Source organism: Rhinatrema bivittatum, chromosome 3 (genome assembly GCF_901001135.1).
Source record: "Rhinatrema bivittatum chromosome 3, aRhiBiv1.1, whole genome shotgun sequence".
Lineage (NCBI taxonomy): Eukaryota > Metazoa > Chordata > Amphibia > Gymnophiona > Rhinatrematidae > Rhinatrema > Rhinatrema bivittatum.
Window position 1 is genome coordinate 482,199,818 of NC_042617.1, and position 21,074 is coordinate 482,220,891.

At 42.2% G+C, this 21,074-nt stretch overlaps 1 protein-coding gene across 4 annotated transcripts in view; it reads right to left on the reverse strand.

Moving 5' to 3' along the window:
- ITSN2 (intersectin 2) overlaps nt 1-21,074 on the reverse strand; it is a 337,690-nt gene that overhangs the window by 268,302 nt on the left and 48,314 nt on the right. For all 4 annotated transcript variants that reach the window (XM_029596037.1, XM_029596039.1, XM_029596038.1 and 1 more), the window contains exons 4-5: nt 20,369-20,432; nt 4,711-4,874 (exon numbers count right to left, since the gene is read on the reverse strand). In XM_029596037.1, coding sequence (XP_029451897.1) covers nt 4,711-4,874; nt 20,369-20,432 — 228 coding nt within the window. The remainder of the gene's footprint in view (nt 1-4,710; nt 4,875-20,368; nt 20,433-21,074) is intronic.

The following is a 21,074-nucleotide window of genomic DNA, read 5'->3' on the forward strand; positions in this document are numbered from 1 at the left end:
ATAACCCTAATTTTTATCAGCCGCCAGACCTTTTGTAAAATACTTTTTACAAATGAAAATGACTCTCTTATATTCTTCTTGTGTATGTATATCTCCTTTTTTTTCTTTTTAACAAAGTTTTAAAACCAACATTTCAGTTACATCAAGAAATTAGTATTTTCAAGCATGCGAAGATTGCAAAAATAGTGAAAAAGCCACAAAGTCCCGACATCAATGTTTCAGCCATTGCTTGCTTCCAGGGACCTGGGGAAAAGAAGAGAGATCGACATATAGCCTTCTCAGCCATCTGGTAACTGTGTACTTGGAAGCTTTATTTCCCTTCTTTGCTGTCTTAAAAAGGACAAACAGATGAGCCGACCTCCGAAAGGCATTTGTCACCTTGAGATACCGCAAGAGCACTTGCCGCACATCTAAGAGATACAACTCCTTTACCACTGGATCAGTTGAAGACAAATCCGGAAAGGCAGGAAGCCCAACAAAAAGGAAGGGACCGTACGCAATGATACCCCATCCTCAAAAATGGATTTCTGTATGACAGCACTTATAGCTCCAATATCCTCCTGGCCGAGCAGATTGCCACTAAGAACACAGACTTCAAGGTTAGATCCTCAAGGATGCCCTTCAAACTGGCTCAAATGGAGGACCACACACACAACTCAAAGCATCAGATTAAGGTTCCAGGTCGAACATACCTTCCAGACATGAGGATATAGATGTTTTGTCCCTTTCAAGAAACACGCGACATCTGGATGAGTCATCAACGACCTTCTGTTCACCTTACCCAGAAGAAACCCCCAAAGCTGCCACCTACACCCGGAGGGAATTATAGTCCAAGCCTTTAGATAGACCACTTTGTAAAAAGGATAAAACTTGCGGAACATCCACCCTTAATGGTTACAAACTATTCTGCAAGCACCAAGCTTCAAATACTCTCCAAACCTGTACATAAGCCAGAGATGTGGATGTCCTTCGCATTTGCAGCAAGGTAGTAATCACAGATTCTGAGTACCCTTTCATGCAGAGCTACCTCCTCTCAAAAGCCAAGTCGCTAGAGAGAAGCAATCCGCCCAGTCTGAAAATATGGGTCCCTGCCGCAGAAACCTGGCAGATGCGCCAGATGCACGGGCCCGTCCACCACTAGATAAACCAAGTCTGCAACCATGGCCAGTGCGGCCACTCAGGTGCTACCAGTATTACTCTGCCTGGATGAACCTCTATGTGATGCAACACTCTCCCCTATTAGGCACCACGGGGGGGGGGGGGGGGGGGGGGGGGGGGAACACGTACAGCAACAGCCCTGTCGGCCACGGTTGAATAAGAGCGTCGATGCCCTCAGAGCCGGACTCTCTCCTGCGACTGAAGAACTGGGCCGCCTTTACATTCCCTGGAACCGCCATGAGGTCCAAGTCCGATTGCCCCATCTATCCTGAATCAGGGCAAACGCCTCCGCCAACAACTCCCACTCCCCGGGATCTAGCTGCTGTTTGCTTAGATAGTTTGCTTGCACACTGTCCACCCTGGCCATGTGCGATGCTGCAATCCTCATTAGATGGTTCTCCACCCAAACAAGCAGGTCCTGCATCTCCTGCGCCACTCGACTCCTCTTTCTTCTGCCTTGACAACTGATGTATGCCACCGCCTTCGCATTGTTGGAAAACACTCACACTGACTTTCCCTGAATGAATGGCATCCCCCTGATGCGCTAAAGGAAGCTGAAAATCCTCCAAAAGTGGGTTCCACCGGGATAACAGGGTCCTCTGTAGGGACGCATGAGAACTAACTCTAGCATAGAAGCCATAGAACCCAGGACATGCAAGTAGTCCCAGACTCTGGGAACCAACAACCGCAGAAGACTGAGTACCTGACTCTGCAACTTGGACACTCTCTCTGAGGTCAGAAATACCTTCCCCAACTGGGTATCGAACGGAGCCCCCAGATATTCCAATGACTGGGATGGCTCCAGCCGGCTCTTTGCAAGATTCATCACCCAGCGATTCCAGAAGCTGCATGAATCGCTGAACTGGACGACACTCCGCCTCTGACTTCGCCCTGATGAGCCAATCGTCCAGATATGGATGCACAAGAATCCCCTCCTTCCTGAGGGCAACCGCCACCACCACCATTACCTTAGAGAGCGTGTGTGATGCTGTCGCCAACTTGAAGGGAAAGGCTCAAAACTGAAAATGGTTTCCGAGAACCATGACTCTCAGAAACCTCTGGTGAACGTCCCTTCTGGGCATATGGAGGTAGGCCTCCATCAACTCCAGAGAAGCCAGAAACCCCCCCGTTTGTGTACTGCTGCTATCACTGTCCTCAATATTTCCATCCGAAAACAGGGCACCCTGAGGGCAACAATGAACTTTTGCCGAATGGGCCGAAACATCCCCTCTTTCTTGTGAACCACGAAGTACACCGAGTACCCACCTTGTCCCCTCTCCTGAAGGGGTACTGGAACAATGGTCCCAAGATGGAGAAGACGTTGTACCATGTCCCGCACTGCTTCCTGTTTGGAATGGGAGACGCAATTGGAGACCACAAAGGCATCCCTGAGCGGCCAAGAAAATCCTAAAGCCTTCTCTTATCACCTCCAGCACCTACTGGTCTGCCGTGATCCTGGTCCACTCCTTGTAAAAGACCTCCGACCGCCTCTGGAGATGAGTGGATCTGCTTGCCTTCACTGGCCAATTTTGCTTCCCCTCCCTCCTGGGAACCACTGTTCCGAGGAGGTCTACGCTATGCCTGAAAGGACTACTGCCTCCCGATCCCTGCTTCAACGCCGCTGACACAGATGATCTGCTCGGGCGAAATCTTCTTACATCTCGAAAATGGGCATGCAGGGGAAGGACTTCTTGGTGGACGGTCAACTTATTGCCCTTCTGCAATCCCCAACTGCTTCATGAGTTGCTCCAGATCTTCTCCAAACAGATCTTCTCCGAACACATCCGCCAACCAATTTTGCAACCACAACAGCCTCCACGCAGTCACTGCATATCCCTGGCCGAAGTCCGAATCATGTCAGAGAGGGCATCTACCACATAGGCCACACCCAGCTCCAAACGGGCAGCCTAAGCAGACTCCGCCATTGTCCCAGACACCTTCTCGTGCACCTTCTACACCCAGCACAAGCAGGCTTTCTGCATCAGACTCTCGCAGATCCCTCCCTCAAGCTCAAGGTTGAAACCTCAAAGAACCTCTTCAACAGAATTTCCATGTTTCGATCCTGGATATCCTTAAGAATGTCCAAACCTGCCACTGGGATGGTTATCTTTTTGGTCTCCGCAGAAACTGCCACATCCACCTTGGGAATTTTCCAAGACTCCAAGGTTTGTTCCGGCAAGGGACATACCTTGGCCACAGCTCTTATTGTTAGCCCGCATCATTATCACCTACAAGCCCGCCTTGGGAGACTCCCACTCCCAGTCGACCAACATTGTCACCTTCTTGGGTAAAGGAAAAGCCTTAGGAGGCCTGCGCCATCCCTACAGGACCGGGTTCACCCCTTCATTGTCTGAATCTTCCTGCTCTACCTTAATCCCCAACTCTTTCAACACCTGGGGAATCAGCAGACCTAGCTCCTCCCTGCGGAACAAGCGGACCACTCAAGGGTCGTCACCTTCTGCCATCGAGACATCGTCCATATCCTGCATAGGATCCGGCACATCGTGCACGGATCCTTGTCCGGGTCTACCGGACCACCCTGCCGCTGGTCGGGTCCATCCGACTCCTCCGAAGTGTTCTCGCTATCCATTGTGGACCATCCCAGCCCAAGAAGACGAAGGATCCCTCCAGACCATCTGCTGGAGACAGTGAAATACTGAGGGACTGGCAGGTGGCACTCTCGGATATGTAGCAGTGCCTCAAAGTTTTGTTCTCTGCCTCATCTGCTGGAGGGATGCAAAACCCACTTGTCTGGACTGATCTGGGGTACGAACAGGAACCAGAACTTGTATTTTAAATTCCTTAACAGTCAAGCACAAAATGTGCAAGTCAGCCTTGTTGCAATATCAGTCCCTCTGTCTCCACAGTTCCCAGAAGCAGGCAGCGAATGAAACATCGATGTTGGGACTTTGTGGTATTCTCACCTTCATTTACAAATCTTCACATAGTTGGAAGCTAAATACTTACCAATTTCTTGGGTGAATGGAGATTATGAACTGCATTTTAAAAAAGAGAGATATACATATACAAAAGGAACATGAAGTAATTTTAATTAGGAAAATGTATTCATAAAAGGTGTGTGTCTGGCAGCTGATTAAAATTAGTGGTTATATTATTGGTGCAATGTCAACGCAGTAAACACATATGATACTGAGACAAACACATTAACATAAAAAAAATGTTGTAAACATTTTTTCAGGTTGGCTTGTTTGATTTAAAAAGGTTTTTGATATTAGTTGCTCCCCAAGATTTTTCCTTATATATAAAGCAAATCTTTCAAGACAACATGAGAAATCTTACATATGCACCAATGAGTGCCTGAAGCAAAACAAGAAAAAAATCATCTTCTAAGTAGTAGCACTAGTTATATTTGTTTTCTATTATTTTCTTTTGGGAACTGGACCAAGATCACTCATATCAAGTAGGCCACCAAATGGCTTTCAATTATTCCCAATGTGAGCTGCATTTACATCAGTAACTTGTTAGTGAAAGACAAATCCAGGCTGCCATGCAAGTTCCTAGTACACCCTTCTCAATACTTGTAATAAATACCGTAACGAGCAGAAGTTAAAGGGGAGAACATTGGGGCTTGTTTCATCACAGACGGGAGAACCACAGGTAGGAGCTGGCCCTGGAGCTTTAGTTTGATCAGTTTCATAGCTATGGAGAATTCCAGCTGATCCATCTTCCCATCCTTGTTCAAATCTGAAAGGGTCCTTGAGAAAAGAAAAGAAATATTCCTTTAGTGTATATGTCTGGTGGAAGAACTATAAAAATCCCATTAATGTATTCTGTGGAACCTTCTCTGTAAATGTAATTCAGCTGAATCGCTTGCATTTTTTATAGAATCTGAAGAACCTGTAACACTGATTCTACAGTATCCACATCATAATCTCAAAAAGTTACAAAATACTGTATAAAGTTTATGAATCTCTCACAATATAAGGATTGCACAACATAAGACAATATTATAAAATGAATCAGCATCAAAGGCACTCCAGATTCACTAGGCATGCAGGCCTTAACATGCATTTGTAATGAAGCCTTCCATAAATGCACAGAAATGTTTTGAACAATAGAAATTCACAAGTATACAACAATATTATGCTCCATAGTCTTCAAAAATTGAAAGGAAATCATTAGTTCCTCTCAGAAAGGAAAGTTGCTTACCGGTTAATGGATGTTCTCCATAGACAACAGGACAAATCAACCACACAAATGGGGTGACATCGGATGGTGCTAGCCCAGATATGCTCTTTCAGAAAGGAAAGTCTTTTCAAGCATGCACAAGAATTCCTGCACTCCGATCCTGTGCAAGTCTCCTCAGTCTTTTCTCTAGTTAAACTTCAACTCTGTGGGTAGGAAGATGGAATTGTGTGCCTGATTTGTCCTGGTGTCTATGGAGAAAACCTGTTATTGGTAAGCAACTTCCCTTTCTCCATGGACAAGCAGGAAAGAATGCAGTCTCACAAGTGGGGATTCCCAAGCTGAGGGTTGCCTAAAAATTCCTTGTGATGTTGAAAATATATATATGCAACCTGGAGAACAATGGAAGATGAGAGAGTTGAGTATTTATTTGAAAAGCTTTTGAGAACTGCCTGGCCGAAAGCACTGTCCTTCTGTGATTCTTGCTCAACACAATAAGAGTTACAGAGGTGCCCGCTCATGAAGTTTTAAGTGACAGCTCAATTAATCAACGACAACGTTGGATTTTTCCAGTTATGCATGTTGTGGAGAGATGTATCCCTCTCTCTATTGCCCAAGTCCATATTTTTACGACTTTCTGACATGATGTTTGAGAACCCATTCCCCCTTGTTTGTTTGTTTGTAATACATTGCTACATTGTTATCTGTTTGAATCTAGAAGATCTTTCCCTTTTTGAAGGATTTGAAAGCTATAAGACCTTTGAATATAGCTTTCATCTCTAATACGCTTATGTTAAGATATTGTTCTCATTTGTTCTAACTTCTCTGAGAACATAGCTGACCCAAGTGAACCCCCCATGCTTGAATAGACACGTCTTGTCATTAAAGTCACATGAACTCAAAGGGGATGGAAAATTTGAACCTGCAGAAGATAATGCGGTTGATACCACCAATCCAAAGAGTTGCAGAGAAGGATACTTGGTGAGAGAGGTTGAGTACATTTGTCCCAGTCATGCTTGAGCTATCATTGCGATATCCTCATGTGGAGTTACGCATACACAATTAAATGTACTATAACTGCCATGTGACCAAGGAGTTCCATGAATCTTCTTGAGGAGAATAAACTCTGTCTGAAAAATGAACCTATCACTGATAGTAGACCGGACATCCTTTGAGCAGGAAGGAAAGCCTTGCCCATTTGAGTATCCAGTCATGCTCATATGAACTGTAGATAACAAGAAAGTGTTACATAAGATTTCTTGCAACCAAAGATAAATCCTAGGAAGAGAAGAAAGTAAACTATAAGAGATGTGGAAGTTTTGGTTTCTTTGAATAATCTGCTCGATATTAGCCAGTTGTCTAAGTATGGAAATACAAAGACCTTGTTCTCTCTCAGATAAACTGCTGCTACTACAAGACAGACATTTTGTGTAGACTCTTGGAGCTGTTCACAAACAAGAAGGCTGGACTTCGCACTGGTAATGGTCGATTTCCACTGTAAATCAGAGATATTGCCTATGGTCTGAATGATTGGGAATGTATGTACAAGCATCCTTGAGATCAAAAGTAGTCAACTAATTCCTGTGGTCTAGAAATAGGAGGATGTTACCAGTGTGCATTTTGAATTTCTCTCATTGTCTCATTTGAGACATTTGTTTATTTTATTTATTTTATTTATTTATTTAACAGCTTTTAATATACCGGTGTTCGTGCAAGCACATCACGCCGGTTTACAATAAACTTGAGAAAGGAGGAAATTACAAAAAACAGGGAGTGGGGGAATGGAGCAGGAGCGAGAAAAAAAGGGGGGGGGAGAGGTTTAAATTCCCTTAAATCCAGAATAAGATGATCATCATCTAACTATTTGGAGATCAAGAAGCATCATGAGTAAAATTCCTTGTTTTTCTTTGCTTTTGGAACCAGTTCTACTGAATGCGATGAGAGAAGTGATGTTGTTATTTCCTGTCTTATGTTAACTAATCCTTGGGAACATGATGTGACTATTGGAATGTTATTGGAGGAAGCTTCTCAAAGTTTGGCCTGCAAACATTTTGGATAATATTGAGAACCCACTGGTTGATGGTGATAAAGGACCACTGGAGATAAAATAACTGAATTCTTCCCCCTACTGAAAAGCAGTTATAGCAAAACTCTGCCTCTTTTTGGGAAGATTGGTGGACTGCCTTGATCTGAGACCTGTCTCTAGTGCACTGCCTGGAAAGCTGTTGTAGTTGCTGTTGAGACTGGTAACACGCTTATGAGTGTAATACTTCATTTCATAGCACTTATATTATGCACATTCCAAACAATCACAGTGGATTCCATGAGTAAAATTCATAAAAATTAAATAAAAACAGAACTGAGTACAAGTTAAAACAATAAGAAGTTGTAATCAAAAACACAATATTAGTGAATAAATCAATAGATATATTCATAGACAATGCATAACAATAAAATGTCTGTATGGCACAATCACAATTGCCATCTACATTGGGACAACTGCAGTAAAATCTTGGCATTATTTGTAATGATTATTCACCAAACTCATTTTTAAACAAAAATGTCTTCTGTAGGTTGGTATTTTCTTTGTGAGGCTGCTAGATCTGACATAGTCATGGTCAAAGTCTATATGACTATGCATTGCTTTTTTATGATACTGTTTCCTTTACTTTCTCTCCAAAGAGATTGCCTTCCATACATGGAGCATCTGCCGGCTTCTCATGGACATCATTTCTAAGGCCAGAGGCCCTGAGCCACACTAAGCTGCTGGAAGTTATAGCTGATACTCTAGATGAAGCAGCAAAGTTGTAATATATGGATTTTATAAGATGTTTTGTGCATTAATCTGCTTCTGAGAAGTAGGATTGGAGCTTTGCTTGAGGCTCAGGTGAGGGGAAAGCAGAGTCATCCTTGACCTTCTGCAAGATGTTATACAAATATGTTATCTGAAATCAGTGAGCCAAAATTCTGCTTTGAAGCATGGTTATCTGATAACATTTATTGCCTATGCTATCAAGACATCTACATTCTTTGCTAGAAAAGTATTTGAGTAGGATCTTGACTTCTTAGTCTTTTCAGCATCAACTCTACTAGCCCTCATTTTTCCTTCCATAGATTATAATTCTCTCTATGCTGGTCTCCCTCAGAATGCCCTTCGTGCTCTTCAAAATATCCAAAAGACTTCGCCCATCTACTTACCAAAACCCCTATTAGCCATATCACATCACACCTGTCTTAAACAATTTGCACCAATTACCCATGTTCTCATATAAATATAAGCTTGCCACCCTAATCCAAAACTTACTTCATAATGTCAAATTACCTTGGGTCAGCTCAATTTTGCATATTCACACTCCTGTCCATATCCTTCAATCCTTAAGTCAATTTCTACTCTACATTTCCCCTCCGAAAGCAGCAAGTTTGGCCTCAACACATGATTGCTCCTTCTCAGTCTGCGGTCCTTACCTCTAGAACTCTCTTCCACTATCCATACAGCTCACTAGTGATTCTAAACAATTTAAAAAGCTCTCAAAACCCATCTTTCTGCTGAACCTTTCCAATAGTTTCACTCATTTTTTATTTTGCTCAGTCTCAGCATTCTTTTTGTTTTGTCTCAGCATTTTGTTATAGTTGTTTTTATGAATGCTTTCACTATACGCCACCCTGAACATTGGAGGGGTAGCCAATAAATACTTTTAAATAAATACTGAATCATGAGGTAGTTGTACCTTGTCATGACCTGGGAAATCTTTGACCTTGTTCTCAGTCAATTCTTCTGGCAAATAGTGCAATAGATCCTTAAAGGTCTTGTATATTGATACAGTCAAAGGTTGTTTTGGAGCCTTAATAAATTTATAATACTGCAGAAAATTCTTCTAACAGTTCTAGGTTGTCTTCTGCAGAAAAAGGGATTGAATCTGCCATCTTTTGGTTAAAGGCTGGGTAGAAAAGATCCTCCAGAGATGTATTACCTTTCTCTGTTTCTGAGTATGGATATTCTAGAATTCAGATTTCAAAAAGAAATGAGTAGATACTCATAGGAATCTGACCCTTAATCATTATGATGCACTGGAGAACTGGACCAAGCCTGTGAAGACAGATTTCCCTATGTCTTCATGGTCTATGAAAAGGCTCAATTAGTGATGGAGATACGAGATGCTTAAAAAATATTTCCATAACAGGAGAGCATTCTAGTGAAGATAGTGGCATTTCCTTCATATAATGCCTTATGAAGTCATGCCACATCTTTTGAATGAATGTTCTGCTGTCTTCATCCGATGAGAAAGTCCCTGAAGAGGTGACAGATTCCAGTACTAGAACTGAAGGCAACTACCTTTTCAGCACCAAAGTCAACAGCTCCAGAGTTTTCAGAGGGGATACAAATGGCTCCGATGTGGTCAGTGCTAACTAGACCAAAGAGGATGGCACTGATGTTTTTGGTAATAAAACAGTCCAAAGAAGAGAAAAAAAATAATCAACAAAACAAAAAAGCACAAACTCCTAAATATGCTATACTGTGATTCTCTTTGCAACAGAACTCAAACTGGAAATCTATATTTAAAAGAAACATGTTAGGAATAGCCTAGTGGTTAGAGCAGTGGGCTATGAACCAGGAGACCAGGGTTCGAGTCCCACTGTTGCTCCTTGTGACCTTGGGCAAGTCACTTTACCCTCCATTGCTTCAGGTACAAACTTTGATTGTAAGCCCTCTGGGGATAGGGAAATACCTACAGTACCTGAATGTAAACTGATGTGATATCTCAGATCGGATGTCAGTATATATAAATAAATAAATGCTATGACCTTCATGATAATGGGCTACATGCATCATTTCTGGCTGTAACTAAATCGTAATTACAAAGCCCTTATTATAATCATTGGTCCCTTCTATATCAAAATATCTGGGTTTAAAAAAAATAATTTTGTTTGCAAATAAGACAGATTCTACTTATCTTATGAATCTGTAGACATTGGAACTTGCTAGAACTCCAAACACAGAGTCCCATAAATAAACAAAGGTCATTCAGTACAATCCTGACTGTTTACAAACAAAAAATAGTTGCGCCAGCTGTCACTTCAATATCCTTTATTAGTGTCCCAACACAAGTCATGTTTCAGAAGTGTCTTCCTGCCTCAAGGAGAACATTTTATTCTTATTGTGCAGCTTGATCGAAGAGCCTGATGACAACATGCGGGAGCAGCAGCACATCTTGCCACAAAAGCAGAAGAAAAGAGGCAGAGGAGCCTCATGCAGGGGCGGTGCACTGGAACTCCCACGCATACTCCAAAAGACTTTTCTTATAACCTCTAAGACAGCACATCTGGGCCAGTGCCACAGGATAACATTACCCCACCTTTGTGGCTGCATTTTGTCCTGCATGTTCACCTGGAACCTAGTGCTCATTCCAGAAAGGATCATTGGAAGCTGAAAAATCACTTTTGGCAATTAAGTTCAAATGTCTGTGTCAAAGTTCATACAAGGTCAGTCAAAATTTGTTTCAACATTCCCAGAATCAAAGAAACAGCACAAAATGGTCTAGGAGGTGAAAAGGAAGAAGTTATTAAAACCAAAGAAGAGTCTTTTAAAAAATGGAAACAAGTTCAAATAAGGAGAATAGGAAAGCAAGGCACTGGCAAGGTAGATGTAAAATAGTAATAAGGCAGACCAAAAAAGAAATTGAGAAGAAGCTTGCCACAGAGGAAAAAACTAATAAAAACATCTTCAAGTACGGGGGGCGGTGACGTCACGGGACGAGATGGCAGTCTGAAAAGGAGCTCCCGGGTACCTCGAGCTAATTATTAAGAGAATTGCCATCCATCCCCTCCCAGCCGAGGAAATTTTAAAGGCTGAAGTTCCCCTTGCTGCCTGCATTAATGGCAGAGAAAAGAAAAGGCGCTGATCTTAGCCAATACTCCTATATTAAAGGAGAAGCGGATCAGGACAGCCTATCAGAGGAAGATGAGCCTGAGATGGCGGACCTGCATGAAGAAGACGCTGAGAAGCAATCTGGGGACACGATCCTTCAGCAGTCGTCTGTGCCTACCAGAGACTAATTTCGCCAGTGGTTCAGTGATATCCGCCGAGATTTAAAAGCAAATAAGTGCAAAATGTTAGAAAAAATAGCTGAGCTCCGAGAAGAAATGGCGGAGATAGGCCGCCAGGTAGACGACTGAGATACCAGACTAGATGTTCAATCAGAGAAACTAGATAAAATTCAGTCCCAATGCGATACACTAACTAAAACAGAGGCTGACATATCACTTAAATTAGAGGATCTCGAAAATAGAAACTGCAGATGTAATCTGCGCTTCCGTGGTATTCCAGAGACAGAGGCGTACAGCGACTGCCATGCGGTGATAAAAGATATATGTACCTTCTTTCTGGACCAAGTAACTGAAAGAGACACATCAGGCAGCGTTCTGCTGATAGAAATTGAAAGAGCACATCGCACACTGGGACTGCGTTAGCGCAACCATCCGCGAGATATCATAGCTTGCTTCCTGCGGTATCCAGTGAAGGAGAAAGTACTATCGGCAGCAAGAAAGCAGCAATCTTGGCTATGGGAGGAGCAGACCATATCAGTATTTGCTGATCTCTCCCCAGTGACACTCAAACGCCGGCTGGAATACAAGCATATCGCCACATCACTGAGAAAAGAGAACATTCAATACCAATGGTTATTTCCAGTGGGGATCTCTGTGACCATCAGGGGATCAACATCTAAAGCTGTCACTCCCAACAAAGCGTCAGCCATTTTGAAATCAGTGGGCCTACAAATAAAGGACACTACGCCAGCAACAAGGGAGCGCCCCGAGACTCCACGATGGCAGCAGGTCGAGAAAGGAGGGAGACAGCTGCGTCGGAATAACGGAGCGTCTTCGCAACTCGCTGTAGAAGGACCAGGGTGAACAGTCTTCTTCTGAACATTTCAAATGACCATTTTCAACACTTGGTAACAAATTAAAGGAGGGCTAACGAAGGAAACATTGTCTGCGAAGCAGGCAGCAATGTAAGCAATATATTTGCTTTTGACTTTAATAATATATGGGGAAACTATTATTAGCATTAGTTGCTGAGGGGAGAGGGACATGGGCGTTATGAGCTCTCAATGGGACTGGGAGGAACTGTGTATCTTGCCTAGGGCGTTCACCGGCCTTTTCTACCTCAGTAAGTTGGCCATGGAATCATGGTGTTTCTACTGGGGAGGGGGGAGGGGGTGTAAGCAGGGGTGGAATATGGACGCACACATATTTCAATGGAGGGAATCGCAATGTTAATGACACCTCGAAGGGTAGCCATCTGAGAAGGTGCTTTGGCTGGCGTTGCCCAGGAATTTGTGAGCAAAGGGTGATTGGCCCTCACCATAAGCATAACATGCTCGATGGGTTACGGCTCACTAAAATTTCTATATTTACAATATGGCTCTTTGTCTCTTATCCCTCAATGTAAAGGGCCTTAACATTCCATGCAAGCGACACCTTCTAAAGCAGGACTTACAAACCCACTAGGCCACAGTAATATGTCTACAAGAAACACATTTAAAGCGACGATATAAGCACCTTCTTGCTTTGCCTTTTTGCCTATAGATTCTTCTCAGCAGCAAGCAAGACGAGCAAGTACACAGGTGTGTGCATATTATTCAAATGGGGATATGACTATAAAATACGAAGTCATGTGGTGGATACTGTGGGTCGATTTTTGTTGGTAAAATTTGAATATCATGGGGAACTTAACACTTTACTGAATATTTATGCTCCAAACTCTGACCAAAAACCGTTCCTTGAGCGGATTGACCAATTACTGGCCAGGGAAGGAGAAGGTACTCTAATATTAACAGGGGATTTTAACTTGACCATAAACCCTCAATTTGATAATTCAGGGGGGAGTAACATGGGCACAGGCCCTTCTAGGAAGAGGCTGAAATCTCGTATCAAAAAATGGAATTTAGTGGATGTGTGGCACCAAAGGAATCCTCAAGCTAGAAATTATACTTTTTTCTCTACTCCACATCAATCCTATTCCCGCAGAGACTTCTTTCTAGTAGATAAAATGATGGTAGGGAGGGTTGCTAGGTCCTATATTGACCCCATCACTTGGTTCGACCATGCACCTATTGGCATAGACTTCTGCAACCTAGAGGAGGGGGGCAGGTATCGCCCATGGAAGTTAAACGACTCCCTTATTGCTGACGATGAAGTCTGTAAAAAACTGCATAGTGTTATCTCCGATTACCTGACCACAAATACAGGTGACCCTGCCTTAATATGGGAATGTCTGAAAGCTGTAGTGAGAGGTTATCTTATTTCCAGAGGAGCTCTTATAAAAAAGAACTGCCAGAGAGCAAAACAGAAATGGACAAGCAAAATTACAGCCCTATCTGCGAATCATACACAAAACGTCCACTACCACATACGCCAAATTACAGAAAGAGAGGAGATGGCGGCTATGTTGTCGCTGGTCACTCAAGAAAATTTCAAATGGGGCAACAGTTCTGGGAAATTGTTGGCCAGATATCTAAAGCAAAAAGTGATTCAAAATCAGATCACAGGGATCAGAGATCTTGAAGGCAAATTAACTGCTTCCCCCCCCCCCGGATATTCAACATAGATTTCAACAATTTTATGGGGCTCTATATGAAGCAAATCCATCCATATCCACAGAGCAGATTGACCAATACATTGGAGAAATTAATCTTCATACCCTCACCACGGAGGATAAGGAGTATTTGGATAGGGAAATCATCTCTATGGAAATTCAACAGGCAATTAAGGGTCTTAAAGCCAACAAAGCTCCTGGCCTAGAAGGATTCACCCTGCAGTACTATAAAAAATGAGCACCCTCTCTGTTAACACCCTTGAACGCTCTGTTTAACTCCCTGAGGGAGTGACGGTCAGAAGCGAATGTCGCTGGCATCACCATTCTGGGAAAACCCAGCCGGGATCTCATGCAATGTGGGTCCTATAGACCCATCTTCCTTATCAATGTTGACCTTAAACTGTTAGCGAAAATCATGGCAACCCGTTTAAACAAGGTCATGGCCTGGCTGGTACACACTGACCAGGCTGGTTTCATTCTTAGTAGAATGGCTGCAGATAACTCACGAAAAATTGTAGATTTAATTTGGTGGACTAAGGAGAAATCTATACCAGCAGTTCTATTATCAGTGGACGCAGAAAAAGTCTTCGATATGGTGCATTGGCCATTCCGGTTTCGAACTTTGAAGGCGATGAACTTTGGTCCATGCTTAACTGGCTGCAACAATTATACACCGAGCCAAGTGCGAGAGTAAAGGTTAATGGGACGTACTTGGAGGCATTCCCAATAAATAGGGGTACAAGACAGGGTTGCCCTTTGTCACCACTATTATTCGCGATATTCCTTGAACCATTAGCAATCCAAGTCCGTGAGAATAAGTTGATTAGAGGAAATGCAATAGGAGCACAGAAATATAAGATGTCTATGTTTGCCGACGACATCCTATTTACTTTGTCAAGCCCTGCCATTTCCCTACAGACGGGCTCTGGCTGCACTACAGCAATTTGGGAGAGTATCCGGCTTCATGCTGAATGTGGAAAAATCTGAATTGTTAAATGTTTCTGTCCTCATAGATGAGCTAAATTTACTAAAATCCTTTTTTCACTTCCGGTAGGCTCACAAAAAGATTAAATACTTAGGGGTATACATTAGCAAAGGCCTTACTGAACTCTTTCAGCTTAATTATCCCCCCCCCCCCCATACAAAAAATCTTCCATGACCTGGATAGATGGTCTGAACTCTACTTATCATGGTTTGGCAGAATATCTTCCCCGTTTGGGTTATCTATTTCAATCTCTCCCGATCACCATTCCCACAATGATTATTAAGAGCTGGCAGCAGCGGATGTTTTCTTATATTTGGAAGCGGAGACCTCCCAGAGTGTTGCAAGCTGTAATGTATAGGCTCGAATTGCGGGGAGGAATGGGTGTGCCAAATTTACATTGGTACTATATGGCAGCGCAATTCAGAACTATCCTCGATTGGAATAGGAATGGAGAACAGAAACAGTGGGTGACTATAGAACAAGCTCTAGTGGGAGGGGCCCCACTTAGATCATTAATATGGCAGCCTAGAGGGACTTGGATGCCCATGAAAATTACACCAATGACGACCAAAACTACTTTGATGATTTGGGAGAAATGGAGGAATCAGCTGGTGGGGACTCTGAGATACTTTTTCAGCTCACATATACATACAAATACTCTATTTCCCATAGGGAGTCAATCAAAATCCTTTAAAGGCTGCACACCGGCAGTCTGAAGCAGAATACTGCACACCGGCAGTCTGAAGTGAGGTTGGAACATCAGGATCAAACATCAAGGAACAACAGGAAACATCAGGAACATGCAAGACACCGGACACCAGGCTGAAACAAACAACGAAGGCCTGATGGAGCGCTGGAAGAGGAGACATCCAGAAACGTGTAACTCCAATGCAAGGCAAAGCATGAGTGCTGGAGAAGAGCTTTTATACCCCAGGAGCAGGCAAGTCCCTGGGAGGAGTCCAGATGGACCACCCCTCGCTGGCCCTATAAGAATGGAGAGAAGCCATGGGCTCGCCCCTTAGGGAGAAGGGCGTGGCCCAAACCAGAACATCCAAGCTGCAGTGGAGCAGACCTAGAGTAGACCCCGAACACTGAAGGAAGGCCTCCCAGGCCGTGGAGCAGGATCTGGACAATTGCTCAGGCGAGACCCTGGCTTCGGAGCGGCCTCCAGAGAAAGGTGAGAGGCCTCCTGTGGCACCGCTACAGAAGAAATGGTCTAGATTCTGGCAGCTAAGCTAAAAAATGCACAGTCATGTATTTGGACTGCAAAAAAACAAGGGAGTGGTACAATCTAGGGATAAAATTCTTCTATGCACAAAAAGAAAAGCAGGATCTAGGGATGATCATATTCGATGATTTCAAGGTGGTGAAACACGTTGAGATGATGGCAAAAGCCAGAAAGATGCTTGGTGCATACGCACAGAAATGGTCAGCCAAAAAAAAAAAGGTGATATATTGCTCCTGTATAAATAAAGTCACTGGTGAGACTACCTTTGGAATACTTTTTACAAATCTGGAACCCACACTTTCAAAAAGATAAACAATATGGAGTTGGTCCCATGTGTGGCTAATAAAATGGTCAGTGGTCGTTATTATTTGAACCCTGTACATAGCCTCTCCTATAGTGATTTTTTTTTTTTTAATCCCCCTCTCCTAACTTAGGCAACCCCTAGTTGAAGTTATCACCTAAATTATTTGGTTTATTGGTATATTCTTGTTGACTGTTCCTTCTGTTCATTGTAAAGGCCATGCCTATTTTATACTTTTGTTATAAGTTATATGTAAACCGATGCGATGTGCAAACGGATGTCGGTATATAAAATCATTTAATTAAATAAATAAATAAAATAAATAAAGCATATGGGGCAGACAAAGATCTAAACGTGTAATGTAGAGAAAAGGCGAGATAGAAGAGATATGATAGAGACATTTAAATACCTCAGAGATATCACTGCACAAGAAGTGAATAACTCAATGGAAAGGAGACTCTGGAATGAATTTGAAAGGGAATAGACTGAGGCTTTACAGAAAGCTGGTGGATGCAGGGAACAGCCTCCTAGTGAAGATGGTGGAGTCAAGAATTAAAGAAAGCATTAGACAAACACAGGGAATTTCTGAGGGAGTGGTAGGGATTACAGAGCTAAGCAGTTTTGTGAATGGGCAACTAATATGGGCCATATGGTCTTTTGCTGCCACCATGTTTCTAGAGGAGGCAATGCCTCATTGTGGACTGTTAACTGGTTAAAAGATAGGAAACAGCCTAATGAAGAGAAGCAAGTAGTGGAGTGCCCCAGACCAAAGTGCTGAGGCCAGAGTTTAACATATTCATTAATGATCTACAAAAAGAAGCAACAAGTAAGGTGATCAAATTTGCAGATGATACAAAATCATTCAAAGTAGTTAAAATGTGAAATAATTCAAAGTAGTTAAAAATGCGGATTGTGAAGAATTGCAGGACACTGCAAAACTAGGAAATTGGGCATTTATAAAGCAGATGAAATTTAATATGGACAAGTGCAAAGTGATGCATAAAGGGAAAAATAATCCTAACCATGTACATATAATGCTGGGTTCTACTGTAGGAGTTAACACCCAGGAAGAGACCCTGGGGGTCATTTTGAACAGCACATTGAAATATTTGCTTTATGTGCAGTGGCAGACAAAAACGTAAATAAAATGGTAGGAATTAACTGAAAAAGAATAGAAAACAAAACTGGGAATATAATAATGCCTCTGTAATGATCCATGGTACAGCCACACCTCGAGTTGTGTGTACAATTTGGGTCACCACACCTTAAAAACGATATAGCAGAAAAAGAACAGATTGACTCCTTTGTGAAGAAAGGCTAAACAGATTTAGGGATCTTCAGTTTACAAAAAAGATGACTCAGAGGGGGTATGATAGAGGTTTATAAAAGTATGTGTGGTATGAAACAGGTTAAATAGGGACTCATATTTAGCTTTGGCCTTATGTAAAAGCAAACCTTTAAACAGGCATGCACAAACTAGCTATAGGTGCAGTCCATGATCATATCTCATTGCTCTTTACACAAAGTAATGGCATCATGTCCTCAAATTTTCCAAGAAGATATTAGGAAAAATTAGTGATTTCAGTGTTTACACACATTTCACTGTAGCTCATGCAAGTAAAATTTAGCATCTATCACACAGCGCATGGAGTAGGCCTGTAAGATGTTCCTTGTCAACCAGAAAGGTAACATAAGACATAAATGCTTAGCTGGGTCAGACCAATGGTCCATCAAGCCCAGCATCCTGTCTCAAACTGTGGCCAATCTGGGTCACCTGAAAATACCTAGCAAATCCTAATGTGGAAGTCTATTTCATGTTATTCTCTGCAAGAATTAAGAGGTGAAGAAATCAAAGTTTATCTGGCCAATTATTATAAATGGACTGTCCTCCAGAAACTTATCCAAACCTTTTTAAATCCAGTTATACTACTAGCCTTAACCACATTTTCTAGCAACAAGTGGCATAATATGGCTCTTCAAAAATGCATACTACCTAACCTAACAATTAGAAGAAAGGAGTCTCTAAACTGACATTTAATGAACTAAATTACATTTTCAAATACTTCCCACTCAGATACACTCAACCTAAAGTAAAGAATGATTATTTATGTATACTCTTCATCATGAGCTATGCCTTTTACTCACCATGTCATCTACTATTCCTCTTTCAAGTATTGACTGAGTCATGAATGTATTGATCTGACCCTAGGAATGTATAGACCCATATTATGAATGTCTCATCAAACTATCAAATAGTCATGATCTATGAATGTCTCTTGTGAACCATTGTGTTCTTTATTAGGAATGACGATATATAAAATGCTTAAATAAAATAATTAATTATATACTGACTGAAAAACTACATTTGTTTCAAATCTACTAGCTGTCAGTTTCAGGAAATGCTCCCTAGTCCTAATACCACTTCATAGTGCAAACATCAGATTACTTTGTTCTAAAGTGAAACTAAACATGTCTGCAATAACTCAATCTAAAACAGCAGTACCAACTCTTACTTAAAATATTAGGTTATTGTTTCTGGATTCTGCTGGATGGAATCCTAAAATTTCAACCTTGCTTTGAAGTTTACTTTTAGCAACTTTACCTCTTTTTTTTTAAACAAAGGGGAATTATTTGTGCCAGTCTGGCCCTTCATATGTAAGAATATCTCTGAGGTTACTCTTCAGATGTTTACACTAAATTTGCACACTGGGATGGTAACTTTCAAAAACTGGCATATGGGCACACTGTCACATGTGCGTTGGTGCATGCCCAGATACATGGCCATTTTATAACTTGCGTGTGTATGTGACCGTGCGCCCACGTGCACCCAATTTTAAGTAGGTGCGCTCCTATATACAAAAATCCCACTTCTACCACATAAGTTGGGCAATTTTAAAATGGGCACGCATCCGTGCCATTGCCAGTTTCACCAGTTCATCCAGTTAACAGCTAGGGCCTCCAAACCCCTCTGACATGATAGACTGCCCTCCCCCAGTTACCGCAGACCCTTTAAACCCCTTTGAAATGGCTCTTTATTTTTATCTTTTTAACTTACATCTCCTCCATGACAGAGGTAAACTTATCCTGCAGAGGATCTGGGCGTGTGCCCAGACTCATAAGTACTTAAGCGTGCATCTCTTGGCCCCGCCCTTTTTTGAAAACCTTTTAAATGGGGGCACAGCAGGAGATACGAGCTTATCTGGGCAGCTTTTAAAATTCAGTGGGCCTGCATGAGCCCGACTTGTGTTCTTATCTCCCAATTTTGGCGGATGCCAGGCTTTTAAAAATTCACTTCGTTATGCGTGGGTTATGAACTTTTTTTTTAGATCCAAGGTGATAGAAGGGACCAAATCTCACGTTGTTACTAATACAAAGCAAAGCAAAATCTCTTTTTGAAAGAGGGAGGGCAAAGGGTCTGGCAGTTTCTTCTTGCTCTTTAGGGCTTTCAGCTCAATGTTAACAGGGGCTGGGATCTAGAACCATGAGCCTTCATTCACAACTACATGGGAACGTTTCCCTTATTTTATATCCCCTTCCGTCTCACTCAGCCCAGTCATTGCAGCAACAGTTTTCAGCCGGGAAAAGGGAGGGCCATGCATTGTCCAGAACTCTGCAATCACAGGGCCCTAAATTCAGCCACTGGGTGTTGTGCACAGTGCCCGAAACTCCCTCCTCCCAGGGGCTGTGAATGCTACCTCCCCAGCATTTCCAGACCTCCCTTGGCCTAGGCTATGAGCCCTGGCCTGGGAATAAACACTGAGTCCTTTGCATGGCAGCGAACAGCATCGCCACTGAGCCACCAGGCTCACCCCTCAAAGCAGAACCTTAATCATTCGTCCTTCTCATGAATGGATTTTACAATATGGGTATTACGCATTTAAAAGATGAAAAACAGAACAAAATGCAAAACGATTGGCATATGAAACGCCAGGACTGTCTTTAAAAGTGCTTTACCATATCTCAGCCAGGACAGAGGCTGGCAGACCCGACTGTAAGAAGAAAGTGCGAGCTTGATCACCTGAAAGAGAACAGACAGATGGAATGAATTAATTTATGGATTTTTGGCAGTAATGATAAAGTTTGCAGATATACAACCTGATCTGGTGTGGTACCAAGGACAAAAAAAAAACTCCATCACACACACAAAGCAACCAGTTTCTTTTGTTTATTTGGGTTCTTAGAGAAATTAAAAAAAAAAAAAGAAATTCCTATACATTGAAGATGATGACTGGGAAGCATCAAGTATATTCAGCCCATCAAATAGCTTAATTGATACCATATCGTACCATACCCTCAGCCCTGGACAGTACTGCCATATAATATACAGTGACAGCTGTTTCACTGTGGTCTCTGGGAAAACTATTACCTCCCCTCCCACAGCATTTATGTTCCACCATGATATTCAAATGCGCTTTATAGCAGGTTAAGCAATCATGTAGCTTAGCATACCAAATACAAAAGGAAAACATATTAAAGTTCTTTACAGTCTTATTAATTTAGAAATGCAAGCAACTATGTAATCAAAATCAGGCTGAATTTTATTATAAAAAAAAAAAAAAAAAAATTGACCGATGCCATCATTGTCTTTGGATTTGATTGACTTTGTATTGGTGGGGACTGGAATGTATGCATGAATCCCATTCTTGATAGGTCCTCTGGA